At 55.9% G+C, this 12948-nt stretch overlaps 1 protein-coding gene across 1 annotated transcript in view; it reads right to left on the bottom strand.

Annotated features, from left to right (window-relative positions):
* Positions 1-4942: 4942 nt before the first annotated feature.
* The window catches only part of NMT1 (N-myristoyltransferase 1), a 30735-nt gene continuing 22729 nt past the window's right edge, over positions 4943-12948 (bottom strand). Inside the window, exons 7-12 of the mRNA XM_067714159.1 lie at positions 12563-12733; positions 11433-11541; positions 7981-8151; positions 7215-7382; positions 6067-6204; positions 4943-5321 (exon numbers count right to left, since the gene is read on the bottom strand). Of these exons, the coding sequence (XP_067570260.1) occupies positions 5301-5321; positions 6067-6204; positions 7215-7382; positions 7981-8151; positions 11433-11541; positions 12563-12733 (778 nt within the window). The 3' untranslated portion in view covers positions 4943-5300. The remainder of the gene's footprint in view (positions 5322-6066; positions 6205-7214; positions 7383-7980; positions 8152-11432; positions 11542-12562; positions 12734-12948) is intronic.

The following is a 12948-nucleotide window of genomic DNA, read 5'->3' as shown; positions in this document are numbered from 1 at the left end:
CCAGGGGTGTTGGAGGAGCTGCCGCAGCTCAAAATAGCCCTGACCCTTCCTCTTGGCTCAGAGCTGCTGCCAGCATCACAAGACTGTGAGGACAGCAGTTCACAAAGCCACCCCCACAGCATGTACACCAGGGGCCTTGGACGGGGAGCGGGGCAGGTAGGTGGGCTTCTGCCAGAGCAGGATTGTTGTGGCCCTCAAGGGGGCGGGGACAGGCCTCTGAGGGACTCCAGACAGAGTCCCCCTTTCCAGGCTCAGCTGGGTTCGAGGCCCCTGTCTGCTCAGTAGACGAATCCCAGAGACCTGGAACTCTCCTTCCACCAGCCAACCAGCCTTCTAGACAAAGGCCTGGAAAGCAGCGGGCCGCCCCAGGCCCCCCTAGAGATGCTGGGAGAGGTGCCCAGACACCAGAAGGCAGAATCCAGAGGAGACCTATCAGAAAGGTGACTTTCTGGGATTAAATGTGGAGCCCTGGCATCTGGGGTTCCCTCAGGCAACAGCACCAACCCTGAACAAGGGCTGAGCTTGACGGCAGTTCCCGGAGGGTGGGCTGGGGCAGGGGCTGGGCTGGGCTGGGGCTGGAAGCTGCTCCCATAGAACCCAGGGCTGGGCTGTCTCCACCTTCCTGCCTGATGCAGGAAGTGACAGCCTCACCCTGCTCTCGGTTTACACCAAGAGGGGCATTTGGTTCTGAGGAATTAGTGTGTCTGAAAGAAGACAATCAGACTCTGAAGGGGCCCAGATGCCCCCCTGTCCAGGAACCGTGAAGGAATGGGCTGGGCGGCCTTGGTACACAACACTCACGGCTGTCAGGAGAGGCAGGCGGCCAAACTGCAGCCCCACGGTTGGGGGCACGGTGAGGCCAGGTCCAGTGTTGGCATATGAAGGGCAACTGAGAGTTGTGCGGTCCCCGCAGGGCCTGGGCTGGGGCTCCTGTCAGGTGAACCCGGGCGCCCCAGCTGAGCCCCCCGTCCTGCTTCTCGTCTCTGGCGTGGTGCAGCAGAGGAAGGGTTTACTGCTAGGAGAAGAGCCCAAAGGCTGGGAAGATGGCCTTCAAAGGGCGAGAGTCTTTAAGGCAAAAAAGCTGACAGGAACTGATTATGGGAGCTGGGGGCAAAGAAGAAACACAGCTCGTAATTCTGGAGACCCCTGGGTGGAGGCCACCCACAGGGCTGTGTTCTCCCAGCCCAAACCTAAGACGGGAGCGAAGGCCCACAGGCCCGCTGTCAGGAGCTGGAGTCAGCTGGTCTGGGGCTGGGGAGAGACGTAAGGTGGGGGTCTAGGAGGACTGGGAAAAGGCCTCACGGATGATCCCAGGGGCAGATCCTGTGTCCTCTCAGGGTGCCGCTCAGGGCCCAGGTTCCCCGGGAAGGGGCTCGGAAGCACCAGCCATGCGGGGAATGGATGAAAAGGTCCAGAGGAAGAGAAGAGGGGGTGGGCGGGGGGACACACACGACACACAGGAAGTCTAGATGCGGTTTCTCAGGCCCTTCCTGGGAACCTTTCTGGTTCAGTGGGACCTGCCGGCCTGCAGCATTAAAAGCACCCCCAGTGTCTCAACAGAACCACCCGGCCCCTGGCCTGCAAGGGGAGGTGTGACATCTGGACAAGGGGGAGGGGCGGTGCCTGCGCCCTCCGTCAGAGGAGCCACGCTGACCCAGACCGAGGGTGCTGGCGCTGAGCCTGGTTGCTCCTCTTACACAGAGGAACCTGAGTCAGTACCGGCTCCTTGCTGGCGGGTGGGAGAGGTTAGGGGCAAAGAGCGAAGCTGGCCCTGAAAGGGCAGCCTTGTCAAAGGAAGGTGTTCAGAAGTTGCCCGGTGCTGTGGTCACGAGGGTCTTCCCTGCAGAGCGAGAGGGCTCCAGCCCAGGCCGGGGGCTGCATCGGTTCCACGGCCACCTGCTGACCAGAGGAATACAGGAGGGCGGGAGGGTTTTGTTCAGCTGCTTCCTTTATTAGAAACAAGTGAGATGTACCAAGCAGAACAACAATGCATTTGGCATTTCTCCCCCCACCCCGGAAATGGATGCCCTCCCACAGCCTGGAGAAAAGCCAAGACAGAAAGGTGAAGCTTCCCACTTCCCTGTTCCCCGATGTGGCACCCTGCCGGCCGGCAGTCAATATTTTTGCACTGAATTGAGTGAAATTTCCCCCACGGCGTCCCTAGGGACGGTCTGTTTGCAGGCCTACCGTCACCTTGCAGTAGTAAACCACAGCCCCAGCTCTCCTCTGGTTCTGGGGCAGGCGGGCCAGGCCTCAGGAAGGCTGCCCCTGGGTGAGGAGGCACCGGCCAGAAACACGCTCCTGCACCACACCCCACCCCGGCCTGCCACCACCCTCTCCCTGGCTGTAGCTCTGTGAAGCTATCCAGGCCTTTGGGCCATCTTTGGACAAAGAATTCAAGACACCCACCCCGGGCTTCAGCAAGTATGTGACGGCAGTTAGAAGGGAGCTGCAGCAAGGCCTGAAATTTTCCATAAACCGAGGTGTTGAAGTGGCTTGGTGTGGGCCGGCCTTCAAACCAGATGTCCGCATCTTCGGAAGTGGGCACGCGTGGGGGAAACGAGCCCTATGTAGTTGACCTCAGTCCAGAGCTGAGGCCTCCTTTCTCCCCAGCTCTCTCCTTACAGAGTGAGGAGGCCGTGGGAATGTGCCACAGGGTCAGGGGTCAAATGCAGAGTCAATCCAAAGGCAGGAGTGAACATCTGGAACATGGAGTCCGAGAGCCCAGCGCTGGAGGCAGAGGTTAAGGGCCACACCCGGGAAGCCCACCAAGAGGAGCTGCCCAAGGCAGGTCCCCACGGATGAGTATGGAGGCCCCGGGCCTTTCCCTCGTTGGGTTCAAGCCAGCCACGGGTCCACCATCCTGCAAGGCCCCAAACCCCCAGCACTGGTTCTCTCTGAGCTCTCTGACCTGAAGTCCTGGAACGAGTCGCGTGAAGAACCCAGGGGCTGTTTGGGCAAAAAGGAGACTAACAGCAACCACCGAGCCGACTCCCGCAGACCTGGGCGGCGGCGGCGCTGAAGGCGGCAGGGTCCCTACCAGGAGACAACGGCAGAGTCCAAGGAGCAGTCGCAGGGTTTTGGAGGGAGACACTGGGGCCTCTCCAGGAAATCTGTTTCTTCCAGAACAGGCACGGGCCTCACAGTTTCCATTCCGTGACTTCAGTCACCAAGGCAAAGCTCACTCCCGGCGCTGTCGTGCACCTCAAATTTCAGAGGCAGCTCGGGCTGGGACCTGGCCCCGAGCTGACCAAGCCTGTGACAGGGAGCTTTTCCAAGTTCCAGGTCCTGCCCAAGGTAGGAGAGTTGGGCACTCTGTTCTTTGACATCCTTAGAAGCCTGCACAGGGCGGGCTGCTCTGGGCCTTGGGGTGTGTCCGATGGCTGTGGGGCGAGCCCTGCCTCTCCGACTCCCACCGTCCGTGGAATGCAGTGCACACCTTGCTAAGAACAGCAGCTTCTTTGGTCTGGGCATCTCGGAGTCAAGGAGTCAAAGGTCAGCCATGATCAGTGCCTGCAGTTTGCAGCACGGGGACGACAAGGAGAAGGGAGGCCCCTAGAGGCCTCTGATGAAAAGCCAATCAGTGGAGTTGCTGGCTCCAGCAGCCATCTGCGGGAAGCTGGCAGCACCCCTGCGTGTGCAGGGGCAGAACAGCCCCATCCCAGGCACACGATTCCCTCCAGCTCTGGGGACCCTGCAGAATCAGCCTCTGGCATAGCTCACCAAAACCCACAGCCTGCAACACGGCCCTACAGGCCTGCGAGCTAAGGCTTCCTCCCCTCTACAAGTAGCTGAGAGGTGAAAGCAGCCAGGTGGAAGCACCCCACCCCACACCATTTACCTCCTCCTAGAGCAAAACTTACATACAAGCCTGGACATGGGTTGCTGCCGACAGTTCACAGCCCGATCCTCCCCAAGCCACTGGGCTGAGCACAACTGAGGGATGCCTACACGACAGCCGTGCGACCAGAAGCTCCATTATTCCGGGGGCCACCAGCAGCATCAGCAACCATCACCACCACCACAAAAATCCACAAAACACCATCAGTGAAAATCAGACTCAGACAACGACAACAGGAAATCATTTCTGTCGCCAAGTCCAGATCAGCGTCTAGCCACCACTCCTTGCCGCTACTCGCAGGCTGTGTGTCTCGGAAAGGAGCATGAGAGATGGCTAATGGGTTGGAAGGCACAGGCCAAGGGCTGGTGGCTGGAGGTCTGGGTATCGTCGGCCCCACGCCATCCTTGCCCAACCACCCTGGGGGCATCAGGGGCCTCCTGGCTCTTTGCTCTAAGATGAGCTAAGCAGGATTTGCACTGATGTGGTCTCCACAACGATCCAGATGCTACAAGGAGGTCAAAGGTCCCCTTCAAACTGCCAGTCACCCCAGGCAGTGGAAAAACATCATCTCACAGGGGACTGATCCCCGTAATATACGGTTGGCAACAGCTGGCTAATGAGCCCTGATTTAAAACTCAGTTGGCAGGATGACTTCCTACAGGGAGCAGGCCAAGAGGATTGCAAGAGGGACTTGATTCATGAAACCCGCTTCCACAGCTCATCCCCGCTGCCCAGGTTCAGGATGCAGAAAAGGCGCGGCCCCTGCAGGAAAAGCTCCGAGTTGAGTCAGCCCCAGCCAGGACTCCACCTGCCGTTCTAAGAGAGCCGAGCTCTCCCCAAAGCTTGCACAGCCCTTCCACCCCAGCCCGCCTTCTCGAAGCCAGTATTCCAGCTGATTCAGAGGGGAACTGGATAATATTCCCCACATCCTCTTTCTCCTGCTCCCCCAAGAAAAGTCAATGCCTGCTTTCAGAAGGAAACAATTCACTGCACCAACGTGTTTGTCTGGCACTGGCCTGAGATTCTAATTTTGAGGAATGATCTGGATTCAGTTTTTCATTAGAGACCAAACATCCTTGTACATTTGGAACATGAAAGATATTTAAAATATTTATATATATATATATAATATATATATACTTTTATTATTCACCCGTTAATTCCATAATATGCCAATCACGAGCTAGTTTTCAGCAGTTACATTCCCTTGACCATGGCTGCATAATGATGTGATTAATTGGAAAACAGGGAGACCAGAGACACGGCCAGAGGTGACATCACGCAGCCTACGCCATTGCAATACAATCATCAAGTTCAGTGGCGGTTTGTAAAACCAGTTCAGTTCTGGTCCCTTTGCCAGGGATTCTCACGTTTGTGAAAACTGGACCAACAAGTGGTGGGGCTCCATTTCCTGGTTTGAATTCTCAGTGGCTTTATCCAGAATCTCACTGGCAACTGGTTACTGTAACACCAGCCCAACCTAGGAGAGCCAAGGGGGGAGAGGCAGAGTTGAGGTGACAGCTGTCCAAAGCCTCTCCCACTCCCCCGCCCAGTCCTGCAGTCCCAATGACTGGTAGAGCCCGCAGAGCGCCACCGTGCTCAGTGAGCAGGCTCACAGCGAGCCCGGGGCTCTCACCCAACCTCCTCTGATGCTTTATACACCAGATCTTTTAATGAAAGCAGCTGCGGCAGCCTGAGGACTACTGGGCACAAGGGTGCCCTCACCTGTCAGTCATCCCGTAAACGCCAGCTACCCCCATGGCCCTGAGCCACCTTTTGGAGCTGGCGGGGGAGGGAGGGCCACACTGGGATAAGGGCAGCAGCCCAGCAGAGGAAAACCCCCTCAGGGCCTCAGACTCTCCCTTCCTGCCTGACTGGGGGCACGCGACTCGCACAGTGTCCTGAGACGGTCCTGAAGCCCTGCCCCCAGTTGGATGCGGCAGCTCACCGGGTGGGAGGAGAGGCTGGAGACTACCTTCCTGCTTCTGCGCGGCTCTAGGGCCCATGCCCTCCGCCACCCTCACATCAGCTGCTGAAAGGAGAATACGGACCCTCCTAGTCTGGTCACCAGAGGGAGGGACTTTTCAAGGGTCCAGACTGATGCTGGATCCCAGACCCGAGGTCCTGGTTCCGTTGGAGACGCCAATTCCCTGACCCACACAGGCCCAGCCGTGGGCCTGACTGCGAGGGAGCTCGGTGGGAGGCGGCACCTAGCGCGTACGTACCTTCTCTGCCCCCATGCTGGGGCACTTCCAATTGTAAAGGTAATACTGTAGGTTGCCGTCCCCTATGCCAAACTTGAGCTTCTCCAGGAAGGTTTTGTTCTCCATGAGATCCAGTGCATTGAATACGTCAAACCCTTTCTGCATGGCAGCAGGGAGAGACAAGAACAGGTGAAGACAGGTGAAAGCTACCTCACCTTCCTGCCCTTTTCTATCATATCAAAATCATCCACAGGCAGCCAGGGGAGCAATCTTCCTTCAGAAGCTCCTGCTGCTTCCATGTTACATCCAGACTGCGGCCAGCACCCCGCTCCCTGGGGGTGGTTCTTATGATGCTCTGAGCACCCTGCCCGGCCTCTCCTCGGCGTGCGCCTCAGTACACACTTGTGTACTCAGTGTCCAGGCCACCGCTCCCACTGTTCCTTGTTACACTTCCCTGAAACACTCTCGTAATTTCCACAGCCCTCTCTGGAGACCAAGCCCTGAACCTTTTCCTCTGAAAAGCTGACTCCCATGAGCCACTGGGCATTTGCACTGCTCCCTCACTCCCTGACATTCCAACTCCGAGGCCTCTGTGCACCGAGGGATTTTACGACGTTTGATACGCTGCTTTGAGGCTGCAACAGACACTTCCTAAATCTCACCAGCTTGATCAGAAGCTCTCCCAGGGCAGCGACTGGCCTGTCATTGTTCAGCTGGCGCACAGTGGGCTGGGCCAGGCGCAGGCAGAACCCATGGGGCAGGACTGCCTGGAGACCTCTCCAGTGTAAGAGAAGCCCGGGCCCCTCCCCCCATGCTCTACTGTCAGCCGCTCCAATGACTCACCGCAACAGACACCGATCTCCCCATTCCCACCCTGGGGAGGTCGTAAGGAGAACACCTCTACTCCCCGAGCAGGCCTGGCTATTCAGGCTCCTTGGCAGTGCCTACCGTGAGAACGAAACTCACTGAAATAAATCAGAAGGAGTTCAATGCCTTCACTTAGTGTGGGCGCTCCTTGCTCCCTCCTAGTTTTGAGCTGCTGGCTGAAAAGTGCTAGGCTGGTGGAGCACGAGGGGGAAGAGGCCTCAAAGCTCCCAGCCTGTGGGCAGCTACCTGCGAGCCGTGCTCACCACCGCCCCACGGACCCTTCCCTCTGATCTGCTGCTTACCATTTTGGCGAGAACGAGGGCGTCGCTCATGAGGTCTAGAAGAGGGGTCTGGGTGTGAACGTTGTAGAAAGAATAAGCAGCCTTTAGACTCTTGTGGGTCGGGTGATTCATGATGGTGGACGGAAGTGTATAAAAGCTCAGGAAATCGGTCACCTCACCGTTTGCATTCTGAAGGGCAGACAATAGGAAGAAGGCAGTGTCACATGGGCACAGGGTTCCTGCAACCTGGGAATAAAATGTTTTCTACTGCACTCCACCACCCTCAGGCAGCTCTGCCGCTCTAGATGAATGGGTGGAAACTGAAACAGGATATGCACGGAGGAGAAAACACATGGCCGGGGGAACTTGAGGACAGAACTGGAAGGAAAATCCAGGGGGAGCTATGGGCTGAACCTGCCATGATCCTTCCCCGCCTGTGGTGCCAGGGCCTTCTCACAGCTCCCAGGACCCAGCACACCTGGCCGGCACCAGACCAAGCGGGGACAGGCAGGGAGTTGAAGGCTCACCTGACCGAGAGGGGCTCAGCTCTCTCTACTGGGAGTCACCAGTGGGGGTGGGGGAGGGGGAGAGGAATGGCTCATCTTAGCCAACGCAAGCTACAACTTCCTGTCTTTAGTGGGGACCAAGCACGGATGGTCAAGGAAGTCTAGGGTGCCAACACTCCCATCAATCGCTCTTCAGTCACCGAGGCTGGGGACTCCAGCCACTTAGGGAGGACGCCTCCCCGCCAACGGGGCAGAGGCCCAGAACACCCCTCCCCACTCACCTCCACCACAAAAGTGTCGATGATATTCTCCTGGGGGTAGAACCAGTGTTCCACCTCCTCTTGGCTCATGACTGGCGTGAGGTGAAACTGCTTCAGGTACTGGGTGAGGAGCTTGTGCACTACTGCAATGTCCTTTTTTTCCATTGGTCGCAGCCCAGCTGTCTTGGGAGTCTGGAAGAAAGAACCAGAGAGCATCAGGTGTGCTGACCATGAGCACCTTGGCTCCCTCTCAAGTCCTACATGAACCAAAAACCTCACACTGTCTCCCTTCCTACCCCGACCCTGAGTCTATCCACCCAGGCCCTCGAGAGAGACTCCTCAGTTATCCCAGGCAGCTCCCTCTCACCCACTGTCCACATCCACTCCGGCACAAGTCCTGCCCCTGCAGTGTCTTTGGCCCTTTCCCTCGTGGTTAAGGCTGCCATCCTTGACTAAGGCTGCGTCAATCTCTTATCCACATGGCCCAGGCCGGCTTCCTAAGAAAACACAGCCCGTCACACCCCTCCCTGTTCCAAACTCCCTAACACAGAACACAAAACCTTCCACCCTCGGGACCAGTGGCTGTTCTGGCTGTGATCTTCTGTCTCTCTAGCCCAGTGGCTCTCAGCAGGAGCAATTTTGTCCCCAGGGGACATCTGACAATATTCAGAGACATTTTTGGTTGTCACAACTAGAGGGAGGGGTGCGATGGCATCTAGTGGGTAGAAGCCAGGGATGCTGCTAAACATCCTACAACGCACAGGACGGTCTCCGTGATGAAGAATTACCCAACCCAGGGACTTCCCTGGTGGCGCAGTGGTTAAGAATCCGCCTACCAATGCAGGGGACACGGGTTCGAGCCCTGGTGCGGGAAGATCCCACATGCTGCAAAGCAGCTGAGCCCGTGCGCCACGACTACTGAGCCTGCGCTCTGGAGCCCGTGAGCCACAACTACTGAAGCCCACACACCTAGAGCCCGTGCGCCACAACAAGAGAAGCCACCGCAATGAGAAGCCTGCACACCGCAATGAAGAGTAGCCCCTGCTCGCTGCAACTAAAGCAAGCCCGCATGCAGCAACGAAAACCCAATGCAGCCAAAAATAAATAAATAAATTTATTTATTTATTAAAAAAAAAAAGAATTACCCAACCCAAAATGTCAATGGTGCCATGGTGGAGAAACCCTGACCACCCCATGGATGTGCTGGGGTAGGCCCAGCCCGGTGCTACTCCTGGGCCTCAGTAAAGCCTTTCTTGGCCCCTCTCCTCCGAGCCTCACAACCTTTTCCCACTGAACTGCAGCTCATCTCTTCCTACACTGCTCACTCTCCTATAGACTTAGAGCACTTCACAGACAGCCTCCCAGCCACAGGCACCATGGAAGCCCGGGCCTGGTAGAGCCTACACTGGATGCCCGCCTTGCCTATCCACTTGGACACCACTACCCCAGTACTGCCCCTGGCAGGACACTGCTGCAAGTAAAATTCAGAAGAAAAGCACAGAACTCCCAGGATTTAATCTCATGCCAGAATCCCACCCCACAGCTGCTTCTCCTTAGAAAATGCTTCAGTGGAATGAACCCATGTGATGCTCTGGAGTAAATACTGGGGCTGAGGGAACATTCCCAAAGGCTTAATACACAAAGGTGGGGTCAGCCGAGTCTGAAATCAGGGTAGAGTTAGTTTATATACCTCAGTCACTGCCTGACACAACTGCTTCCTAATGCAGGAATTGCTTCTTCTTCTTTTTTTTTAAATTTTATATCAGAGTATAGTTGATTAACAATGTTGTGTTAGTTTCAGGTGTACAGGAATTGCTGCTTTTTTTTTTTTTTAACATCTTTATTGGGGACAGGAATTGCTTTTAAAACTGCAGTTCCGGGCTTCCCTGGTGGTGCAGTGGTTGAGAGTCCACCTGCCAATGCAGGGGACATGGGTTCGTGCCCCGGTCCGGGAAGATCCCACATGCCGCGGAGCGGCTAGGCACGTGAGCCATGGCCGCTGAGCCTGAGCGTCCGGAGCCTGTGCTCCACAACGGGAGAGGCCACAACAGTGAGAGGCCCGCATACCGCAAAAAAACCCCCAAAAAAACCCTGCAGTTCCAGGGGACTCCCCTGGTGGCACAGTGGTTAAGAATCCGCCTGCCAATGCAGGGGACATGAGTTCGAGCCCTGGTCCGGAAAGATCCCACATGCCACGGAGCAACTAAGCCCGTGCGCCACAACTACTGAGCCCTGGCACCACAACTACTGAAGCCTGTGCACCTAGAGCCCGTGCTCCGCAACAGGAGAAGCCACTGCAATGAGAAGCCCGCGCACTGCAACGAACAGTAGTCCCAGCTGGCCACAACTAAAGAAAGCCTGAGCACAGCAACAAAGACCCAAAGCAGCCAAAAATAAATAAGTAAATAAATAAATTTAAAACTGCAGTTCCAGGACCTCTAGCTGCCATAATTCCTTGCTAATCCTGATGTCTCTAGGGAACACTTAGTGACCTTGTTTCTACATGGTAGCTCCCCAAATGACACCTCAAATCCTGGACTGAAAAAGCAGCCATGCTGGGGTTCTCACCCACAGGCGGGGAGATCCAAAGACATTCTTCCAGCTGCTACACTTTAAGAACACTCTCCAGTGGCCCAAAGGGACACTCATCATGGCTCCCTAAGCTGGTTTCCTGGGCAGTGCCTAACTATGCTGCAGCGGGCTCTCAAAGCAGGGCACTAATGACCCCAATCCAGGGGTGGATCAGCCCAATCCCAGGGCGATTAATCCAGTTTGGTGGCTGATGAGTCCAGGCGGGCAGCCCTCTGATCAGCAGGCATCCAATAACTGTGCTGACACTGCCCGGAAGAGCTCTGAGGGAAGAGAAGGGATTTTAAGATCCATTAGGCTCCTGAAGACAGGCACAACAGGAGAACAAGGAGCGTCTGTCTCATTGGCAAACTAGGCAAACCGAGGCCCAGAGGAGAAAACCAGCTCACTGCAGGCTGCCTAGTCCTTCGGCGGCAAAATCTGGGCGGGAGGATTGGGACTGGAAATCTGGGCTCCCCTCACAACCTCAAGCCACCTCTCCTCCACCTGACTCGGCAGAGGGAGCAGCAGATGCTCTGTGGCTCATTTCCGCTGGGTCCTGGGATGTGCTGCGTACCAGTGAGTGGATTCCTCTCTCCATTATGCTTCACTTAGGCTAAAATTACACGGAATAGGTGTTCTCTGAGTCTGCCAACAGATGGCAGAGAAACTAGCCCAGGTGTAGGCTCAGGAGAACAGAGGAAGTCCAACTAAAATAAAAACCTTGCTACAGATAACAGAACGACAGGATGGAAAGGCTAGGAACCCGGAAACTACGGGTTGAGTTGCTTTTCTGGTAAGAGCCCCCTCCACACCCCCCCCAGGCCCCGCTCCTTTCCTGCTGAGGGCGAGGCTCTCCTTGGCCTCCCCCCTGCCCCTGCCCAGGGCCCCGAAGCACCACTGGCCTCTGGAAGTCGGTAGAGCTTCATGGTGCGTTGCATGGTCATATTTCTGCTCAAGTGGGAGAACTTCACTTCAATCAGCTTCCGTGGGTTTAGGGACCGATGCCAGTACCTGTGGGGACACAATGTCCTGTCCTCAGAGGACTATGGCAAGTCTCATTAAAAGGACAACAGCGGAACTTCCCTGGTGGCACAGTGGTTAAGACTCCGCACTCCCAATGCAGGGGGCCTGGGTTTGATCCCTGGTCAGGGAACTAGATCCCACATGCACGCCGCAACTAACAGTTCGCATGCCGCAACTAAGGAGCCCACGTGCCGCAACTAAGAACCAGCACAACCAAATAAATAAATATTAAAAAAAAAAAAGGACAATTGCACAGGGATCTCAAGATGGCCGGCAGGTGGCGTAAGAGACCCGTCGGGCCCCACTTGAGCCAGTGGCGTCGCCCCAGATGGCCAACCTCCCCACAGTGAGTGCAGAGTGGCCACAGCGCTTCCTATATTTTCTTTGTCAAGTTCACAAGCCACTCCTCTGTAACAGTATTTGTCTGGGAACAGCGATCACCACTCCTGGAATCAAGTCAATGGAAAAGACTTCTAGTTCTCTGAATGTTTAGCCTCTGCCTCCTCCTTTCCAGCATTTGTCTGGTGTTTTCACTTTTGAAGTTCTTAAGGCAGAATATTCAATTGTTTCAAAGAACTTTCGAAGGCAGAGGTTGTGCTTGGTGCACACAGGGATGCTCTTTCGGCCCACATAATATTCAAAACAAAATTGAGCCAACCATTTAAAACTTTAGGACATTTACCATAAAGATCCAGATTTGGCCTCATCCTTAAAAACGAGAACAAAACCCCAGCAGACTGACCCCCACCATTTCCAAATGGAAGGAATCGGGGGGACCTAAGAAAGCCTAACCCCTTTGGGCAGGGCACGCTCTGTGCACACTGCTGTTCCTACAGCCTCCCACCCGGCTCCTGTGGGGACCACCGCCCACCTCATCAGACACCAGAGCAGGAGACGCTCTAGGGCACACGCGGAGGGGCAGAACTGTGACTCACAGTGACACAAGCTCCTCAAACTAGAGCAGGCATGTCGCCGTTTCTAGGACCTTGCAAAGAAGAGATTTTTTTACCTGCAGGTGCCAACAGGCTTTGGTAATACGACCCCGGCAGTGTAAACAGCTTGGAAGATGCCCTCCAGGTGCACCCGCCGGGTTATCTCACGGATCAGGACTGGAGCCACCCTCTTGGAACGCAGCTTCTTGTGGACACACAAGAAGTTGATCTCTACCATCTTCTTCTCTCTGAAGAGGAAGGAAAAAACCCAGGGACAAGGCTTTTAACAGGCAAGGTAATCCTGTCCAGCACATGGAGCGCCCTGCAGAGACCGGGGCCCTCAGCACAGGCTTGTGTTCTGCCTCTGCCTGCACTCAGCAGTCGGGACTCAGACGCCCTCCCACTGCCCTGCTCTGCTGCACCAGGCAAGGGGCCCACTCTCTAAGGACTCTGCCTCCAAAGG

Source organism: Pseudorca crassidens, chromosome 19 (genome assembly GCF_039906515.1).
Source record: "Pseudorca crassidens isolate mPseCra1 chromosome 19, mPseCra1.hap1, whole genome shotgun sequence".
Classification (NCBI taxonomy): domain Eukaryota; kingdom Metazoa; phylum Chordata; class Mammalia; order Artiodactyla; family Delphinidae; genus Pseudorca; species Pseudorca crassidens.
The sequence above is the reverse complement of the archived record's forward strand: the minus strand, read 5'-3'. Positions and strand labels throughout refer to the sequence as shown.